Source organism: Procambarus clarkii, chromosome 14 (assembly GCF_040958095.1).
Source record: "Procambarus clarkii isolate CNS0578487 chromosome 14, FALCON_Pclarkii_2.0, whole genome shotgun sequence".
NCBI lineage: Eukaryota > Metazoa > Arthropoda > Malacostraca > Decapoda > Cambaridae > Procambarus > Procambarus clarkii.
This window is the reverse complement of record NC_091163.1, coordinates 5,452,180-5,474,733: the sequence shown is the minus strand read 5'-3', so window position 1 is coordinate 5,474,733 and position 22,554 is coordinate 5,452,180. Positions and strand designations below refer to the sequence as shown.

At 43.9% G+C, this 22,554-nt stretch overlaps 1 protein-coding gene across 1 annotated transcript; it reads right to left on the bottom strand.

Moving 5' to 3' along the window:
- Positions 1 to 6,560: 6,560 nt before the first annotated feature.
- Positions 6,561 to 8,602, bottom strand: LOC138364665 (collagen alpha-1(I) chain-like). Its single transcript, XM_069324641.1, has 2 exons — positions 8,591 to 8,602; positions 6,561 to 7,091 (listed from the first exon to the last, which is right to left on the bottom strand). The coding sequence occupies exons 1-2, from the start codon at positions 8,600 to 8,602 to the stop codon at positions 6,561 to 6,563; spliced, it is 543 nt and encodes a 180-aa protein (XP_069180742.1).
- Positions 8,603 to 22,554: the final 13,952 nt, after the last annotated feature.

The following is a 22,554-nucleotide window of genomic DNA, read 5'->3' as shown; positions in this document are numbered from 1 at the left end:
AAAAAAGTAGATATCCTTACGTGCGAGACGAGACCTTCCTACAGTATTCACAGTGCAGGATATCAACAGCTCTACGATATGCCTCCATAGTCGTCAGGATGTAGGATATCCAGACTAGTGCTCTTGAAGAAAAAATAATTGTGTGAATAACTCTTCTTTAAATAAATAAATAAACATGGCGGCTCTATATGATGCATCACACAGCTAACCCGTCATTTTTCTGCAAAAACGTATTTTAATTTTTTGCAAACAAATTACCTTATTTTTTATAGATATAGAAAATAGTCAATGACTAAATCAAGTAATAAAAATGGGATCAAAAGATAAAAACCATCATGGAGCCTCGGGACATGAGGGCCACACAGCTCAGCCCTCAGGGAAGTGAGTAAGTAATTACCAAAAGATGGCGCCAAGCCCAGCCGCCGGGCAAGAATCCCCGCCTCGGCGAAATCGTCATTTTTCACAAAACTCAAAATCAAAACCAGCCATAGAATCGTTTTGAAAATATTACCATTAGATTTACCGCAACTATTGTCTTTTCTTTCTGTTAACTCTTTCTTTGCTAATTTGCAATATCAAGGCTTTTACACACATATTTACCGAGATACAGCCAGTTCAAATATCAAATATATCATCAGGTTTTCTCAACATATTATTAACAAAAATGAGTTGATGAGCAAGTAATAATAATTATAATGATCCTCTTAATAAATGGATATTAAAAATTTACACATTTCTTTGTTCTTTATTTATGTAGATAATTTTTTTTATTTCTTCAAGCCTATCACAGCCTCCTATCACTGTGTAGAAAACTTCTCTGTCTGCAATGTTATCAGGATGTTGGATATCCACTGGGGAGAATGCTGCCAGAATCAGGATGTTGGATATCTAATGGAGGGAATCCTGCTTGAATCAGGATGTTAGATATCCACTGGAGAGTCCGACTTGAATCAGGATGTTGGATATCCACAGGAGAGAGTCCTGCTTGAATCAGAATGTTGGATATTCATTAAAGAGAGTCCTGCCAGAATCAGGATGTTGGATATCCACTGATGAGAAACTTGTCCTCATTATCAGAAACATAATTGATATGTAAGGATGAGGGGCATCCTGCATCCTACCTCATCCTCAGGATGTAGAATACCCGCAGGTTGTAACAGGATATAGAGTTCCACTGAGGGGAATGGTGCTAGAACCATCAGACTATGGTGCTAGAACCATCTATGGAATCACTTATGGTGCTAGAACCATCTATGGAATCTCTAATGGTGCTAGAACCATCTATGGAATCACTTATAGTGCTAGAACCATCAGACTATGGAATCTCTTATGGTGCTAGAACCATCTATGGAATCTCTTATGGTGCTAGAACCATCTATGGAATCTCTTATGGTGCTAGAACCATCTATGGAATCCCTTATAGTGCTAGAACCATCAGACTATGGAATCTCTTATGGTGCTAGAACCATCTATGGATTCTCTTATGGTGCTAGAACCATCTATGGAATCTCTTATGGTGCTAGAACCATCTATGGAATCTCTAATGGTGCTAGAACCATCTATGGAATCACTTATGGTGCTAGAACCATCTATGGAATCACTTATGGTGCTAGAACCATCTATGGAATCACTTATGGTGCTAGAACCATCTATGGAATCACTTATGGTGCTAGAACCATCTATGGAATCTCTTATGGTGCTAGAACCATCTATGGAATCCCTTATAGTGCTAGAACCATCAGACTATGGAATCTCTTATGGTGCTAGAACCATCAATGGAACCACTTATGGTGCTAGAACCATCAATGGAACCACTTATGGTGCTAGAACCAACAGACAGATTACACAAGGGGTATTACCTCGTGCCCTCAGGAAATACGATGTACTCGGCTGCTGCAAACAGTGTAGACAGTGTAATTGGTCTGCTCTCTGGAAAGTACAGAAAATAGAAGTCGAAATTATGCCCCTCTAGATGAAAAAGATTAAGCATAAACCGGTAGAATTACGGTGTGTGTATGGAAGCATGGTATCTGGGATGAACAACCCAGCGGGTTTTCTTCCTATTGGGGAGTGTTGTACATGCTGCTATGGCGGTGTGTCCGCTCACAAGATGAGTGGCGCTGCCCAATACTGTCACTATGGCGGTGTGTCCGCTCACAAGATGAGTGGCGCTGCCCAATACTGTCACTATGGCGGTGTGTCCGCTCACAAGATGAGTGGCGCTGCCCAATACTGTCACTATGACGGTGTGTCCACTCACAAGATGAGTGGCGCTGCCCAATACTGTCACTATGACGGTGTGTCCACTCACAAGATGAGTGGCGCTGCCCAATACTGTCACTATGGCGGTGTGTCCGCTCACAAGATGAGTGGCGCTGCCCAATACTGTCACTATGGCGGTGTGTCCGCTCACAAGATGAGTGGCGCTGCCCAATACTGTCACTATGGCGGTGTGTCCACTCACAAGATGAGTGGCGCTGCCCAATACTGTCACTATGGCGGTGTGTCCACTCACAAGATGAGTGGCGCTGCCCAATACTGTCACTATGACGGTGTGTCCACTCACAGGATGAGTGGCGCTGCCCAATAAACTCGCCCCTCGGGGCAAAATTTAAAAAAAAAAAAAATCTGGGTTACCAAGAGGTAATAGTTTACATGTACGGTTTCCTAATAAAGGTTTGGAACTGTGGACAGGAAAATTGTACTTATACTTAGTAATTATATATGATCTACACTAGCTGAACTGCCGGCCATTCTGGCTGGTTTGGAGGAAGTCAAGACTAAAAAACCTCCCAGTGCCTCATCTTTTTTTTTTTTTTTTTTTTTTTTTTTGAGATATATACAAGAGTTGTTACATTCTTGTACAGCCACTAGTACGCGTAGCGTTTCGGGCAAGTCCTTAATCCTATGGTCCCTGGAATACGATCCCCTGCCGCGAAGAATCGTTTTTTCATCCAAGTACACATTTTACTGTTGCGTTAAACAGAGGCTACAGTTAAGGAATTGCGCCCAGTAAATCCTCCCCGGCCAGGATACGAACCCATGACATAGCGCTCGCGGAACGCCAGGCGAGTGTCTTACCACTACACCACGGAGACTGCATCTCCAAGTTGCCAAAGTTCCCTGTCGTCATCACACCAGACCAGCTCTTCCGTACACTCCCTCGGGAGTCGACAGGTCACCCTCTTCGTTCGCACACGTTAGGTGCTGGAATTTGACCCCTCTGGAGGCCTGTAACTCTTCCAGGCTGGTAATCTCTCGGTCACACTTCCGCTCAGGCTGACACCTGGTAGCCAGCGAGCTCAGATCCTCCGCTTCCTTGCAGGGGCGCCTGACGTCATGCTACGTCACGTCCGGGACACGACGCCATTGGTCAACCCGGTCAAGCCCCCGCCGCCGACCAATCACGCCACGGCTGGCACCATACCCAGAATGCACTGGGGCTCTCGCCTTCCCCTCGGCTCGCTCCGCCATATTTGACGACTGCTATATAGCCTCATCCCAAAGTAAATTTTTTAAATTTAAATTCGATATTTCTTCTAATGGCATCACCATGCTTCCTCTCAAGTGTCACAAAATCAACCAAAACTTTTAGTTATTTACAGATGGGGGATTATGACTCTTATATGCAGGAATAGCGGAATATTTATTTATTTATTTATTTATTTATTTATTTATTTATATACAAGAAGGTACATTGGGTTTGAGAGAATACATAACATAGTATTTGCAATCTTGTAAAGCCACTAGTACGCGCAGCGTTTCGAGCAGATCCTTTGTTAATCTAACAGATAATTTTAAGTAGGTAAATTCTAGCTGAACTGAGCACAGGGCTGAACTCATTAACACCCAATACGTCATCAATATTCTACAAATATACCTAACTTAACTCATCCTTTCCTAACCTAGCTTAACCTCGCCTAACTTAACCTACCCTAATCTTATAAAAAAACATGAGATAAAATTCAATATAAAAAATTATGACTTTTATACATTGTACGAGGTGTGTGACGTCACTATGACGTCATAATATTGATGCGCGCGCAGGTTTCAGACCCTACTGGCCAGCTGTGTTTACAAAACAATGCACCACGTGGCTCAAGCAAAACTTAAAATGAATGTTTTTATTATTATTTTGTCTGAATAAGTCTGTTTTGTTTACATTTTTCGAATATATTGGGCTGTGGCGTGTGCAGAACCTCCCCCCCCCCCACCCTAATCCCACTCGCCTCCCCCCACCCTAAGCCCACTCCCCCCACTGTAACCTCACCCACACCAACATCACCCATATCTACATTAACTAATTCTCACAGCTATGTATGATATCGATAGATACATGTTATAAATATATATCACATATATCAATCCATCACATATACCTATGTGCATCCATAACTACAGAACCGAGAAAACAAAGTGGCCGATACAGTAAATTTCAAAATGTAATTGAAACAAAATAATACTAAATACCACAAGGCTATACAATAATTGTAAAGACGTGTGTAGGATTAACAAAAAAATAAAACACTCAGATGTATAAATAAATACCAAAATTGTGTATTATTGATGTATAACGGCTGTATAAGGTGTTGCAGGAATAATGTATTCATGACTGCCTCGTGCGTATATAAATAACAGATACTAACAAGGTTAGGTAAGGTCGGTGTTTTCTATGAATCTTTTTAAGGGTATCTATTATGTTAAGTATGTCACCTATGCACATATTTAATAAGTCAATATTGACTTATTAAATTTGCGAGAACGGGTTGCAACAACGGGTACAAAATATAAGGAGGAAACCAAAAAAAACGGAAAATCAGTGACCGCAAACTAAGCTAAAACCACGAGACACACACACACAAAATAAAAATCCACCCTCAAAATAACACACAAAATCTTTGAACAAACTTGTAAATATTGCAGTTTGGTAAAGAATTCCAGTTTACATTAGAGGAAGAAGGAGAAGTCAGCAGGCGTCGAGGAACGGGACCCCGCGTCGAGGCCACAGCCACTGCGCCAGCACCCAGTAAACACTACACACCTTCTCATGATTAATAGAGAAATTCTTTCACGTAAACAGAGGAAAAAACAGCAAGACTGTTAACCGTGTATTATGCGCAGCCTTCAGGATAGATTCTATCAACAAAATCTTACAATACGTCTCAGACCGGTCACCGTTAGATTAGGTTATCTTCAGATGATTTCGGGGCTTTTTAGTGTCCCCGCGGCCCGGTCCTCGACCAGGCCTCCACTCCCCAGGAAGCAGCCCGTGACAGCTGACTAACACCCTGGTACCTATTTTACTGCTTATTAAAAGGATGATAAAAATTCCTAATTAAAAGGAATTAGGTTTAATTAGAGTCTATTGAAATATTAACAGAAAAAAAGGATATTCACAAGTATAATCGATATTTCTTCGGGTGTACAAAAAGCGTCATTCGCCCTTGTGAAGAACAATGTTCTAGAGACAAGAACAATGTGTCGACAAGAACGCCCATGTGTACAGACAATGTTCACTGACGGAACTGCAAACAAATTGCATTGTCCCTTGGGGGGGGGGGGTATAGCATCAGCAGAGGTCACAGTCACTGCAAGACGCCAACCGGTTACTGCAATAAGAAGCGGGATACATCTTAGCTAGTGATGGTAGTGAAGATGGCGAGGAGGAGGAGAGGTGACTTACCTGCCCCCTGGAGGCTGAAGCGACAGATAGAAGTCGCCAGGAGGGATGTCCGTCTTTACGGGCTCGCCATAGCCCGTGCTACTGGAACTTATTGTTCTGAGTAGTTGAATCTAAAACAACAACAACGATGTCCGTCGATCTTGGACACACGGGAGACATCTCCCGTCACGCAGGGTGCAGTCGCACCTCCACAGATCTCCAGTATCAGCTCTTGATACTGGTTATGGCTCATAAGGGCCATCACTTACGGGCTATTCATGCCCGTGCCACTTTTTGGGTGGCTTAATCTTCATCATCGTCCGTCGAGCTATTGAGAACTCGGTCGTGGCGGGGACCGGGGACGAGGCTCGGCCATTGGGATTCACAGCTGGAGTGAGACTTGCGTCAGAACATGATTGGGACGAGTCTAAAACTGAAGCTCTCAGACAAAAGAGGGCAGCTCTCTAGGTGCGTTACATTCACACCTTGTCTGAGGGCTTCTAGATGAAGCCTGTGAACTACAGCGCGAGGAGAGAACTGGGGACTCAGAGGATATTAAGCCAGAGGAGGATAAATTAGGGTCCGGAAACGGACTCTTAAGACACCCCTGGGGCAAGGGCGGCATGCCACCTTAGGCACGCGTACCCAAGGTCACGTGCGGATTGTTTCTGTTGGCATGCGGCGTGCAGTGTCTCTTGACTCTTTATAAACCATCCATAATACATATATAGTTAACTATTACTACCAAATGAAGTTACTGCTGGTTTCGAACCATCATTGTTCAACAAGAAAAGATCCCTACACAGTGTACATCTACACTGATGTACGCTAAACAAAATTGTTGACGGTTTTCCCAAAAATGGAAAATGACAATAGAAGATTAGACCTGTGCGAAGTACTACTCATCAATGTCACTCACCAAGAGCACCTCACACTTTAACATTCGTCCCTCCTCGGCACCAGGGCGGGGCACCGAGCCGACGGCACCAGGGCGGGGCACCGAGCCGACGGCACCAGGGCGGGGCACCGAGCCGACGACACCAGGGCGGGGCACCGAGCCGACGGCACCAGGGCGGGGCACCGAGCCGACGACACCAGGGCGGGGCACCGAGCCGACGGCACCAGGGCGGGGCACCGAGCCGACGGCACCAGGGCGGGGCACCGAGCCGACGACACCAGGGCGGGGCACCGAGCCGACGGCACCAGGGCGGGGCACCGAGCCGACGGCACCAGGGCGGGGCACCGAGCCGACGACACCAGGGCGGGGCACCGAGCCGACGGCACCAGGGCGGGGCACCGAGCCGACGACACCAGGGCGGGGCACCGAGCCGACGGCACCAGGGCGGGGCACCGAGCCGACGGCACCAGGGCGGGGCACCGAGCCGACGACACCAGGGCGGGGCACCGAGCCGACGGCACCAGGCGTAGCCTAGTATGGGCCAACACGCCTTCAACAGTTTCCTTAATTCATATGGATCCATCACCAACTTGGTAACACTTCACCTCATCCTTCTTGGTTATATATTATGTAGTCCCAGCAGTCCCATCAGAAACCACGGGCTCACCATAGCCCGTGCTACTTGCCCCACTCCTGTGCCAGATAAGTTCCGTGCTACATAGAACTTGTTCCGAGTAGCTGAATCTATAACAACAACAGCAACAGTCCCATCATCACAGCCCCCGCTCCTGTGCCGGGTAAGTCCACTACGGGCTCACCATAGCCCGTGCTACTTTGGAACTTTTCTTCTAAGTAGCTGAATCTAAAACAACAACAGTAGTCCCATCATTCCTTCCTCACTATCCCATCCCTAATCCTTACCCTGAACTCTTCCAAGTGCTATACAGTCGTAATAGCTTCGCACATTCCCTTGATAATTCCCTCCTTCCTTCTTAGCATCAGGCCATGTAAAATTGTCAAATGAACTTCGGAGAGTTAATTTTTCAACTTCCTTCCCAAGTGAAGAATATATGAAATATACAGAAAATTTGTGCTGCAGTGACTGAACTAGATTCAAACCCTGTCTGTTATATTCAGTAATATATATGTCTAAAAGGAAGACTTACCAAAATATAGAGATATAAATGAGCACAGATATTAACACTTCATCTATACTATACAATGATACTTTACAGCAATAAAATGATAATTTACAGCAATAAAATGATAATTTACAGCAATAAAATGATAATTTACATCAATAAAATGATAATTTACATCAATAAAATGATAATTTACACCAATAAAATGATAATTTACATCAATAAAATGATAATTTACACCAATAAAATGATAATTTACATCAATAAAATGATAATTTACAGCAATAAAATGATAATTTACATCAATAAAATGATAATTTACATCAATAAAATGATAATTTACACCAATAAAATGATAATTTACACCAATAAAATGATAATTTACATCAATAAAATGATAATTTACATCAATAAAATGAAAATTTACAGCAATAAAATGATAATTTACATCAATAAAATGATAATTTACACCAATAAAATGATAATTTACAGCAATAAAATGAAAATTTACAGCAATAAAATGAAAATTTACAGCAATAAAATGAAAATTTACAGCAATAAAATGATAATTTACATCAATAAAATGATAATTTACAGCAATAAAATGATAATTTGCATCAATAAAATGATAATTTACAGCAATAAAATGATAATTTACATCAATAAAATGATAATTTACAGCAATAAAATGATAATTTACAACAATAAAATGATAATTTACAGCAATAAAATGATAATTTACATCAATAAAATGATAATTTACAGCAATAAAATGATAATTTACAACAATAAAATGATAATTTACAGCAATAAAATGATAATTTGCATCAATAAAATGATAATTTACAGCAATAAAATGATAATTTACAGCAATATACGAAGTCTCACCTCGGCCGTCATTACGCAATAGTTAACAAGTTCTTACGATCTTGAATTTGAGGTCTGACTCACACACACACACACACACACACACACACACACACACACACACACACACACACACACACACACACACACACACACACAAGTGTGTGTGTGTGTACATAAGTAGCATATATGTGACTTATACTTCGTGAAGTATAAGTAATGGTGGACAGATATCAGTGAAATATAAAAGTGGAATTAATAAATGCTTCCAAGAAATGCTGCTGCCTTTGAAGGAGTGTCTGAGTGTGAGTGTGTGTGTGTGTGTGTGTGTGTGTGTGTCTGAGTGTGTGTGTGTGTGTGTGTGTGTGTGTGTGTGTGTGTGTGTGTGTGTGTGTGTGTGTGTGTCTTGAGTGAACTATAATGTGTCAGTGACATTTTCAATATTTTGACGAGACACCGCGAGTTGTTGCGTCAGAGCGCGACCATCTGCTGCCGCAAAGATGTGTCAAGCGGTTAGCATCTCCAACTGGCCTTGCTGAAGCATTAATGTATCTTGCACTGTCTCAAACGTTTCTGAGAGTAGATTACGTGCAAGTGTGTGTGTGTGTGTGTGTGTGTGTGTGTGTGTGTGTGTGTGTGTGTGTGTGTGTGTGTGTGTGTGTGTGTGTGTGTGTGTGTGTGTGTGTGTGTGTGTGTGTGTGTGTGTGTGTGTGCCCGCACGCAGTTGCCAACATCAAAGAAGATGTTGGACGCCCCATGACAGCCCAAATGCACAACCAGCCTCATATCCAGAGCAAATTGCTAGCTTCTTGCTGATAAAGACATACAAGTTTCACCTCTTGTCTCAACAGGTTCTCCAAGAGACACAAGACCTTTTCCTATCACAAACACATACATGTAACGATACATATGATATATATGTGATCTGCTAGACCATGACAACGGCCACAACATACGTGACTTGCCATGCCTAGTGATAAGAGCTCCAATCTGACTGAATAACACATATGTAACAATAACACATATGTAACAATAACACACATGTAACACTAACTCGTCACAGGGGAACTGAGTGATCCTGATTTTGCTTTTGTCTAAGTATTTGACCCCTGCTGTCCTATCTTGAGTTGATTTCGGGGCTTTAGTGTCCCCGCGGCCCGGTCCTTGACCAGGCCTCCACCCCCAGGAAGCAGCCCGTGACAGCTGACTAACACCCAGGTACCTATTTACTGCTAGGTAACAAGGGCATTCAGGGTGAAAGAAACTTTGCCCATTTGTTTCTGCCTCGTGCGGGAATCGAACCCGCGCCACAGAATTACGAGTCCTGCGCGCTATCCACCAGGCTACGAGGCCCCCGAGGTCCTCTCCTGGTGACTTTCACAGGACCTCCTTCCGTGACTCGCTAGGGACGAGGCGGTCACACACGCTCTCTCTCACTTTGCTTTCTCTCTCACGTGTTGAAAACTTAATTTCATTGCTATCATACACTGTGGATTCACTTGTGAACCTTTTACCGCTTCACAATTTCAGCTTCAGCTCCTGTAGCACAAGGTTCTACATGGGGTGTCGTTCACCACACAGGGTTCTACATGGGGTGTCGTTCACCACACAGGGTTCTACAAGGGCTGCCGTTCACCACACAGGGTACTACAAGGCCTGTCGTTCACCACACAGGGTTCTACAAGGGCTGCCGTTCACCACACAGGGTTCTACAAGAGCTGCCGTTCACCACACAGGGTTCTACAAGGGCTGCCGTTCACCACACAGGGCTCTACAAGGGCTGCCGTTCACCACACAGGGCTCTACAAGGGCTGCCGTTCACCACACAGGGCTCTACAAGGGCTGCCGTTCACCACACAGGGCTCTACAAGGGCTGCCGTTCACCACACAGGGTTCTACAAGGGCTGCCGTTCACCACACAGGGCTCTACAAGGGCTGCCGTTCACCACACAGGGCTCTACAAGGGCTGCCGTTCACCACACAGGGCTCTACAAGGGCTGCCGTTCACCACACAGGGCTCTACAAGGGCTGCCGTTCACCACACAGGGCTCTACAAGGGCTACCGTTCACCGCGTGGCTCTAAATGCGTGTGAAAATTCACACGAGTTAAAGTAAAATTTTCTGAACTGAAAATTGCCTTAGAAATAATAAGCATAATATAGCACACTGATCTATTGTAGCAGGGGGCACACTGATCTATTGTTGTAGGGGACACACTGATCTATTGTTGTAGGGGACACACTGATCTATTGTTGTAGGGGACACACTGATCTATTGTTGTAGGGGACACACTGATCTATTGTTGTAGGGGACACACTGATCTATTGTTGCAGGGGCACACTGATCTATTGTTGTAGGGGGCACACTGATCTATTGTTGTAGGGGACACACTGATCTATTGCTGCAGGGGCACACTGATCTATTGTAGCAGGGGGCACTCTGATCTATTGTTGTAGGGGACACACTGATCTATTGTTGTAGGGGACACACTGATCTATTGTTGTAGGGGACACACTGATCTATTGTTGTAGCAGGGGCACACTGATCTATTGTAGCAGGGGGCACACTGATCTATTGTAGCAGGGGACACACTGATCTATTGTTGCAAGGGCACACTGATCTATTGTTGCAAGGGCACACTGATCTATTGTTGCAAGGGCACACTGATCTATTGTAGCAGGGGGCACACTGATCTATTGTAGCAGGGGGCACACTGATCTATTGTAGCAATTAAAAAAAACAGGCACACAGGACAGGTCCCTGGTGGTACACTGTTTACACATTTGCCCGCGCCTCGCTATTAATTTTGTCTGGGTTCGAGTCCTGGCCAGGGAAGATTGACTAGGCACCAATCCTTGAATCATCCTAGATTGTGTCGCCGCCTGTACGGACAAATTGGGCCAATAGCCCCGGTTGGGCCGTGCCGTTGAACGAGGTATATGATTGATTGATAAAGATTAAACTACCCAAGAGGTGGCACGGGCATGAATACCCCGTAAAAAGGGGGGTATGGGTTCGCCCCTGTTCACCCAGCAGTAATTGGGCGCCTGGGGCCAGATTTACGAAAGCACTTACGAACCTGTACATCTTTTCTCAATCTTTGGCGGCTTTGTTTACAACTATTAAACAGTTAATGAGCTCCGAAGCACCAAGAGGCTGTTTATAACAATAACAACAGTTGATTGGCAAGTTTTAAACTGTTTAATAAATGTAACCAAAGCCGTCAAAGATTGAGGAAAGATGTACACGTTCGTAAGAACTTTCGTGAATCTGGCCCCCAGGTTGTTAAACGAATCATGGTAGGCTGTGTTAGGCTCAATTGGGTTATGTTAGATTGTGTTAGGTTAGATTGGGTTAATTTAGGTTAGACAGGATTAAGTTAGGTAGATTAGGCTGGGGTTTGGGTAGATTGGGTTGGGTTAGATTAGCTTAGGTTATTAGTAAATAAATATGATTTGAATGGGAAAATAAATCCGTTACTCTCCATCACTCGTCAGTGTTGCCAACCCGTGATCTCCCCGCACTGCGATATTGCCAATCTCTATCTCTCTCATTACACCTTTGTTTTATGTATTATTTGTAATTTTAACAAACTATTACTACTACTACTACTACTAATAATAATAATAATAATAATAATAATAATAATAATAATAGCTGCAAGCAGTGGTCTTGGCGCCATTGTTCGCGAGATATTAAGGGAATTCCTTGATTTTCAAACTCTGCGCAAGTTTTAACTTAGCGCACGTTCCACCATGTGGGGGGGGGGTTGATCACAACTTAGCGCAACAGCCAGCGCTGCACAGAGCTGGCGGAGAAATGATTGTAGGTTGATTGTTGTTGTTATAGATTCAGCTACTCGGAACAAGTTCCAAGTAGCACGGGCTATGGTGAGCCCGTAGCTTACCTGGCACAGGAGCGGGGCAAGTAGCACGGGCTATGGTGAGCCCGTAGTGGACTTACCTGGCACAGGAGCGGGGCAAGTAGCACGGGCTATGGTGAGGCCGTAGTGGACTTACCTGGCACAGGAGCGGGGCAAGTAGCACAGGCTATGGTGAGCCCGTAGTGGACTTACCTGGCACAGGAGCGGGGCAAGTAGCACGGGCTATGGTGAGCCCGTAGTGGACTTACCTGGCACAGGAGCGGGGCAAGTAGCACGGGCTATGGTGAGCCCGTAGTGGACTTACCTGGCACAGGAGCGGGGCAAGTAGCACGGGCTATGGTGAGCCCGTAGTGGACTTACCTGGCACAGGAGCGGGGCAAGTAGCACGGGCTATGGTGAGCCCGTAATGGACTTACCTGGCACAGGAGCGGGGCAAGTAGCACGAGCTATGGTGAGCCCGTAGTGGACTTACCTGGCACAGGAGCGGGACAAGTAGCACGGGCTATGGTGAGCCCGTAGTGGACTTACCTGGCACAGGAGCGGGGCAAGTAGCACGGGCTATGGTGAGCCCGTAGTGGACTTACCTGGCACAGGAGCGGGGCAAGTAGCACGGGCTTTGGTGAGCCCGTAGTGGACTTACCTGGCACAGGAGCGGGGCAAGTAGCACGGGCTTTGGTGAGCCCGTAGTGGACTTACCCGGCACAGGAGCGGTGCAAGTAGCACGGGCTATGGTGAGCCCGTAGTGGACTTACCTGGCACAGGAGCGGTGCAAGTAGCACGGGCTATGGTGAGCCCGTAGTAGACTTACCTGGCACAGAAGCGGAGCAAGTAGCACGGGCTATGGTGAGCCCGTAGTGGACTTACCCGGCACAGGAGCGGGGCAAGTAGCACGGGCTATGGTGAGCCCGTAGTGGACTTACCCGGCACAGGAGCGGGGCAAGTAGCACGGGCTATGGTGAGCCCGTAGTGGACTTACCTGGCACAGGAGCGGTGCAAGTAGCACGGGCTATGGTGAGCCCGTAGTGGACTTACCTGGCACAGGAGCGGTGCAAGTAGCACGGGCTATGGTGAGCCCGTAGTGGACTTACCTGGCACAGGAGCGGGGCAAGTAGCACGGGCTATGGTGAGCCCGTAGTGGACTTACCTGGCACAGGAGCGGTGCAAGTAGCACGGGCTATGGTGAGCCCGTAGTGGACTTACCTGGCACAGGAGCGGGGCAAGTAGCACGGGCTATGGTGAGCCCGTAGTGGACTTACCCGGCACAGGAGCGGGGCAAGTAGCACGGGCTATGGTGAGCCCGTAGTGGACTTACCCGGCACAGGAGCGGGGCAAGTAGCACGGGCTATGGTGAGCCCGTAGTGGACTTACCTGGCACAGGAGCGGGGCAAGTAGCACGGGCTATGGTGAGCCCGTAGTGGACTTACCTGGCACAGGAGCAGTGCTGTGGATTGTAGGTCACAAGCTGTCTATACATATATATACGACGAGTCACGCGTCAATTGTACCGATTGTTTCCAAGATAATAGGCCAACATTCATGACCATTCCAACGTGGCCGCCACACTAGTTAGCCAATTTCTCTTGAATGGGGATAACAAAGGAGGATATTAATAGGGTATTCTAATAGGGAAACCTGTCAGGATATTCAACTAACTACCCAGTTAGTCGAATTAACTAACACAATTCAAAGGATACAACTCACAACAGGCGGGTCCAAAGAGCCAGAGCTCAACCCCACGGTAAGCACAACTAGGTGAGCACAACCTAGCTCCCGGATGCCTATTTACCAGCTAGGTGAACAGATGCATCAGCAGACAGGAAACGGCGCCCAGCCCCCCTACACCAAAAGACTGTATAAACATCAGAGGTCAGCGGTTGTTCAACGTCCTCCCAGCGAGCATAAGAAACATTGCCGGAACAACCGTGGACATCTTCAAGAGAAAACTAGATAGTTTTCTTGCAAGGAGTGCCGGACCAACCGGGCTGTGGTGGGTATGTGGGGCTTCGGGCCGCTCCAAGCAACACCCCGTTGGACCAAGCTTTCCTGGCCTCGGGTCGGGCTTGGGGAGTAGAAGAACTCCCAGAACCCCATCAAGCAGGTATGAAGCAGGTTACAATGGATCACCGAGGGGCTCCAGCGCAAGAGAAACGAGGCCACCGCTGCACGAACCTGTCTAAATTGCGCGGGAAAGAGAGAGAGAGAGAGAGAAGCAGTAGCGAGAGTAAAAGAGAGAGAGAGAGAGGCACGAAGTGTAACAGTGTGAAGCCAAGTCATGGCGGTAATGGTGGAGGGTCGGAGTGTGAGTGTGGCGCCACAAGGTCACACCCAACACGCCCGGCCACACCCCGCGGCTCTCTTGTCTCCCATCATGGCGGCGGCGGCGGGGTCCTCAGCGGACTACGACGCTAAAATATTATCTTCACACATTTCACGTTTTTGCCTTCTGCATTGTTCCAATTTATTGTTTTATTTCTATCAAAGACTTATTATTTCCTGTATGTCAGTTGCACATCTATAATGCCACAGTTATTCTGTTTTTTCAACACTTTTCATGGCTAAAGATATTTTAATTCATAATAATAATAATAATAATAATAATAATAATAGTAATAATAATAATAATAATAATAATAATAATAATAATAATAGTAATAATAATAATAATAATAATAATAATAATAGTAATAATAATAATAATAATAAAATAATATTTTCTATCTTTAAACAACCTGTCATTAAAAAAATGATAGTAGTGATAGTTACTATGAAAGTTACATGTTGTCAGTGAGAAATGCCTCTGGAGGTAACGGATTAAAAACCACTAAGTAATTAATGCCATTATCTATTCTCTATCCACCGGTTAGGTTAAGGTTTAACTAGATTCGGTTTCAGTACGGCTGGTTACGTTAATACAGTGTATTATTGACAAAAAATTGAAATATGGAATTAGAAAACCGAGTGTACCTGAGAACTTCGTTTACAGAAAACCATATTCTTCACGCCGATTCAAAGAAAACGTGTTCAGCATATACTATTTATATTTTAAACCAACGCTATATTATAAACCAAAGATTTACAATACAATAAAATTAAAACTTGAGAATATTGTACATTTAGGACAAAGGTTTCCTTGGTAGTTTACATATAGACTATTACTGGAACCGTAATATGCTTTCAGACCACCACAAATATCCAGGTATCCATCCAGGTGGTTTGAGACGGGGTTTGGTGACTCAGGGTAATGGATTTGTTCTAAGAACGGGCTAGGATAGCAATATACAATGACAGACTACGTCCTCGCGGCCCAGTCCTCGACCAGGCTAGGTATGAGTCCATTTAATACCTCGTAGAACGGTTAGTCATACAGGGAATCAGGAGAGAACATGAAATGCAGGCGATGAGTCACAATAACGTGGCTAAAGTGTGTTGACCAGACCACACACTAGAAGGTGAAGGGACGACGACGATTCGGTCCGTCCTGGACTATTCTCAAGTCGATTGAGACTGGTCCACAATCGACTTGAGAATGGTCCAGGACGGACCGAAACGTTGTCGTCCCTTCACCTTCTAGTGTGTGGTCTGGTCAACATACTTCAGCCACGTTATTGTGACTCATCGCCTGCATCCCATGCTCATTCTGGCCATAACATTTCACCTGTCAAGTGGATATTTTGTGTTGTCTGTACATATTCAGTTGTAAATGGAAAGGCGAAGAGTTAGGGGTGACATGATAGAGGTTTATAAGTGGATGAATGGACATAACAAAGAGTAATATTAAATAGGGTATTAAAAGTATCAACACAAGACACAACACGAAACAATGGGTATAAACTGGATAAGTTTAGATTTAGGAAAGACTTGGGTAAATACTGGTTCGGTAACAGGGTTGTTAATTTGTGGAACCAATTACCGCGTAACGTGGTGGAGGTGGCGTCCCTCGATTGTTTCAAGCGTGGGTTAGACATGTATATGAGTGTTGTTGTTGTTGTTTAAGATTCAGCTACTCGGAACAAAAAGTTTCAAGTAGCACGGGCTATGGTGAGCCCGTCTATATGAGTGGGAGGGGGTGGTTATAAATAGGAGCTGCCTCGTATGGGCCAATAGGCCTTCTGCAGTTACCTTTGTTCTTATGTTCTTAAACCAGTAACGCTTTGTAATCGCTATTTCTGCTCTCTGAGTGTCAGTGACTGCTCTTCTCACATCCCCAATTTCCTGAACTGGTGTGATCTTTACAGCAGTTCAATTTGAAGCTAATCTCATCCAGTTTTAGCTGCCATGTCCGTATCATCATCATCATCATGCTGGACAATACGGGTGTGTGTGATGGTATCCGTACAAATGAGGAACTCTTGACCTGAGTATTAATGTTGCATATAATTGGATGTTACAACATTCCTGGTATCTTCTACATGTTGGGGTTTCAAGTGCTTCATTTTGAATTACATAAAATTTACTCCTTCAGTGTGTTTTTAGTGCATTTAGTGACAAGTTGTGGCCACAGTTGCTACGGTATGGAGCACAAAAGTTCACGTTTTGTACTATTAATTGCACGGGAAGCTGGCTGGAGGACACACACACACACACACACACACACACACACACACACACACACACACACACACACACACACGACACACACACACACACGACACACACACACAAAAGAACTGTTTTAGTGTCAGAGTGGTTGACAAATGGAATGCATTAGGGGGTGATGTGGTGGAGGCTGACTCCATACACAGTTTCAAGTGTAGATATGATAGAGCCCAATAGGCTCAGGAACCTGTACACCAGTTGATTGACGGTTGAGAGGCGGGACCAAAAAGCCAGAGCTCAACCCCCGCAAACACAATTAGGTGAGTACGACAGGTTTCCGACCATATGCCGCCATGAGTGGTGAACCCCCGCTGGCAACGCTCACATCTAAGGTTGCTTGTCGTATATATAAACATATGACTGCACTTGTTGTCATTTAGAGGAATGTGGACCAGAAGACCCCAGCTAATGTAATGCATTCTTAGTCTGTTATTTATACCTGGCTGCATATATATACGAACGTATATATATTATATGCTGGGAGGCTACCCGGTGCTGCTCGGATGTCTGTCTCCCAATCATCTATCCATGCTGTTGTTGCTGTTGTTGTTTTAGATTTAGTTACTCAGACGAAATGTCTGAGTAGCATAGGCTACGGTGAACCCGTTATTGACTTCGGTTCACGATAACCTTACGACCATCCATGTTGTTATTGTTTAAGAGTCTGCTACTGGGAACAAAAAGTTTCCAAGTAGCACGGGCTATGGCGAGCCCGTAGTGGACTTACCTGGTACTGGAGCGGGGCTGTGACGACGACCATCCATGTATTTAGTCATTATATATTCATCTATCCCTCCCCCACCCATACCCACCTCTCCCACTCCTGTCAGAAAATATATTAAGAACCACTGAATCAACGGTATAGGTCTAAGAAATGTTATAACAAATCCAAATGACATATTTCACACTCTCCTCCTTCAAAGACAATATGGAAATGGCCCTCCCTAGAGAGGGGGTGTTTATGCTCATACAGTATTTCTTAATTAAAGCAATTAACTTAGGTCTATTCTGATCGACCTATGCCTGTCCCAGACCCCAGATCATACCACCCCCATCCTTACAAATTTGGGTGTGGCTAACCGTAAGCAATTATGGGAACAATTATCCCTTTTATCAAGATTACAAAATAATCATTATTGGTAAATTGCCTCAAGAATGTAATGGGGATAAAATCTCATAAAGAACAATTGTGTGGAGGGAAGGTCACCAGTCAACTCACACTATAATATAGTATGTCATGTTTTGTGTTTCTCAAAACAGTTACTTCCTCCTTGACCACTCTAGACTGGTCCTGATCACTCACGGCTCCATGTCACGCTTGCATTAGTAATGTTGTAAAGGGAGGTTAGGAATACGGGTACAGTGAAACAGTATATATACAAGACGGTTTCACAAGGCCAGGCGGGTCTGTCTGAGCCGTACATTAGGCTAGGCTAGGCTAGGTGAGGCTAGGCTTGGTCAGGTTAGGTTAGGCTAGGCTAGATCCCACGGGTTCTCAAGCAAGCGAGAAGCTCTTGGACCAAATATCTAAAGACCAAATAAAGATTGAATATGAAATTCTTAAACAAAACTTTTTACGGGAAAATCGTCAAGGGAGACTAGAATTACTGATATATGGAGCAAGTACGACAACATTTGGAGAATATAATATGCGGTTCCGGTTGGAATCAAGAACTTCCTCTTAATCTTAATGTATTTTTCTTATATGGAAATTAACACTAAAACTTTTGTATTTATGGATAATTCGATATCAAATAACTAGAGAGGGAGGAATGGGGGAGCATTTCACAGCCTATATATTAAACTAGTACAATATCATTCAGCAAGTTTGCATAATAGATAAAATTATACGTGTATAATTTGACCTCTATTGAACAAGAGAGAGTAATACACTTGTATAATCTGTCTTCTACTGTCCAAGAGGTAGGGGGGGAGGGAGAAGATACAATTAGCAAATTCTCAGTAAAAATGTCATATCTCCTCAGGCAAAACAAGTCTATAATTATTGCTGCTGTGGAAAGCAACTTTTTGCTTCTTCTGTCTTTTGTCATTTAACACAATATATGTCATGTGAATTGTATTATTTTTTTTGCACTGTATGCACTGTATGACCAGTTTTTTGCACTGGTCGAATTAGGTAAGGTAAAACTCATTTTTTACGAAACGATCTCATATTTTTGTCTGTGTGTCTCGCAGATTAACGTTGAGGAAGAGCTGTAATGACGACTATGTGAGGCTTTGGTCTGACTTGTATAACAGCCAACGATGGCTTGCAACACCGAGCGTTGTCTTGTTAGTGTTGCGTTGTCTTGTTAGTGTTGCGTTGTCTTGTTAGTGTTGCGTTGTCTTGTTAGTGTTGCGTTGTCTTGTTAGTGTTGCGTTGTCTTGTTAGTGTTGCGTTGTCTTGTTAGTGTTGCGTTGTCTTGTTAGTGTTGCGTTGTCTTGTTAGTGCTGCGTTGTCTTGTTAGTGTTGCGTTGTCTTGTTAGTGTTGCGTTGTCTTGTTAGTGTTGCGTTGTCTTGTTAGTGTTGCGTTGTCTTGTTAGTGCTGCGTTGTCTTGTTAGTGTTGCGTTGTCTTGTTAGTGTTGCGTTGTCTTGTTAGTGTTGCGTTGTCTTGTTAGTGCTGCGTTGTCTTGTTAGTGTTGCGTTGTCTTGTTAGTGTTGCGTTGTCTTGTTAGTGTTGCGTTGTCTTGTTAGTGTTGCGTTGTCTTGTTAGTGTTGCGTTGTCTTGTTAGTGTTGCGTTGTCTTGTTAGTGTTGCGTTGTCTTGTTAGTGTTGCGTTGTCTTGTTAGTGCTGCGTTGTCTTGTTAGTGTTGCGTTGTCTTGTTAGTGTTGCGTTGTCTTGTTAGTGTTGCGTTGTCTTGTTAGTGTTGCGTTGTCTTGTTAGTGCTGCGTTGTCTTGTTAGTGTTGCGTTGTCTTGTTAGTGTTGCGTTGTCTTGTTAGTGTTGCGTTGTCTTGTTAGTGTTGCGTTGTCTTGTTAGTGTTGCGTCGTCAAACTCGCGCACTCTAGCAAGCATGACGGAATTGATGCTGAAGGACACGATGTTCGCTCTTTGAAAAACCACAACTGCTCGTTCTGGTTGGACGAACTCTTCTAAAGTTCCTCTTTAGAAGAGGGTTTTCGTGTGTGTTGGAAACCCCACTGCTTGAGGCTTCATACCAAGGCACATGTAAAGTGCACCAACTGCAAGAAGCCCTAAACAGTTGCAGAGGATATCATCGAGCCGAGTGCACTGGGAATAGCAACAATTACACTGGGTATATCTCGCCGGCGCCTGGAATCGAACCCAGGACCACAGGATCACAAGTCCAGCGTGCTGTCCGCTCGGCCGACCGGCTCCCTGATATATGGGAGGGGTAGGGAACAAACTTGGGGGTTCTATCAAATAGCATCATTCACAAACGAATCAGTATTTTTCAGTAAAGATATTTTGTACCATTTCAGATATCGGATCTAGTCTCCTAAAAATCTGTAACAGTATTCAGTTGGATGAGTGAAGCGGTGTCTCCAGTTGTGGTTAACTCATCACTCTGAGGTCTGTGAATGACGGAGCTGTGACTCAAGATTTCCTGTATTTTGAAGATCTGAGAACAAGCTCAAAACTGTCAAGAATGTTGTAAAGAATGCAGCTGGTGGAATGAAGCCTAGTCTCTGTGAGACATGATTACCACAGTAACTAGTCCACTTAAAACTGGCGGAATACCTCCAAATGCTTGGGAATAACTCTGACTTTTCTGCATTGATGACAAAATCTGTGATTCCAGCCTCGCAAGGTATTGGTTTGGCATGATAAACATTGCCTCCAAATTCGAAAAAAAAGGTCCTTGTGTGAAGATCATCAATTGGGTTAGCGGACGTGCTTTGAACCATTGGATAATCGAATCATTTTGTCAAGATCTGTAAGGTGAATATTCCAGCCCGTCCTCCAAACAAAGATCCAAAAGTGATTCCATGCACCCGCCAAACCCCCTGTTTATGAATGAAAAGCGGTTTACACACGACTCACAACTGCTGACGTTCGAATATATCCGGAACAAGTGTTTCACTGACGAATTTTGTTCGAATCACAACGCTATAAATGCTTCACCCACGTACTACAAATACAAATAATCGCCAACAGAACTTAAACACCTAACCTATCCTATGCCTATATATACACAATATGCTAATATATTATAATATTAATTTATACTTGCGAAAATTCCCGTTTTGAATGAACAGCATGTTAAAATTTATGAATGCGTCTGTGGGGTTGACCGCTGGATGTAATGGACTTGAGTCGAGGACGGGTTGGGATATTCTGTTTTCCTTTCGCGCAAAAGTTAATGGGTTGTCAAGTAGCTTTGACCCGCTACTTGAACGCCGGGAAGAAATTAAAGTTTTTGTAAAATATATTGTGTACGAAGATTCACAAGATTGTTACATGCTGAGCTAAATGAATTGTGGAGTTCCAATTATGTGTGTCTGTCAACCTTCCAACATCACCCATGGAATGGGTTTTTTTTTCTACCACAGACGTGGCCAGATATTTACAATGCTAACCAGCATATATACATTTTCTTCTGTCCTCCATGGACAGGGTGAGAGATCTGTTAAACATATAGTTCAGGGATTTATTGAACAATCAACCACAGGTGATTGTAGATAGTGCTTTTAAAATGTTAGGCTAAGCTACATACGTAAATACATTGATACACAGAGTTACGTATGCCCTACATAAAGTGTTAGATGTGTCTTTTACACAGTGTCATTAATTTACAAAGGTGAAATGTAATTCTGATCAGATTCCACATATTCTTTATACACATACATACATATACAAGCACACACACATATATATATACATATACACACATATATACAAACATAAACATATATATACACATATATATACATACATATATACACACACATATACATTTTTCTCTTTTATTCTGACAGGGTGAGAAGGTAGCTGATAGAGAAACTAGTGTGCAATTAAGCACTTAACCATTGAAGGTGATGAAGGTGCTTTTACAAGCTCAGGATATATAGTTACATCATATTCATACATTGTATAATTGATACATTACATGGTTAATCTTGGGTACAAGTCCAATATATTATCAAGTGTTCCAGTACTCATATAGTAATTACACAGTTCAGCATACCTTAGCCCAGGAGGGCGAAAGTCAGTCAGTATGGGACATTCTACAATATAATGTTCAAGAGAGTGCATGTTTTCTCTTTCACAAAGTTGACACATTGTGTACTCGACATTTGGGTTTTGAGAAAGCTGCCAGATACGTCTATATCCCAGGCGTATTCTGGCCACTATAACATCACATTGCCGGGTTCTTGTTCTATTAGTACCATATGTGAATGTCTCCTCACGATATCTATCATAATATTTAATGCTACAACTTTCAGGTCTTTGAGAATTTGTTAGGTCAATGAGATCTTCATTAGATATTTGTTTAAGTATTCTCTTTGTCACTGCTAATGAAACACCCATATCAATTTCTA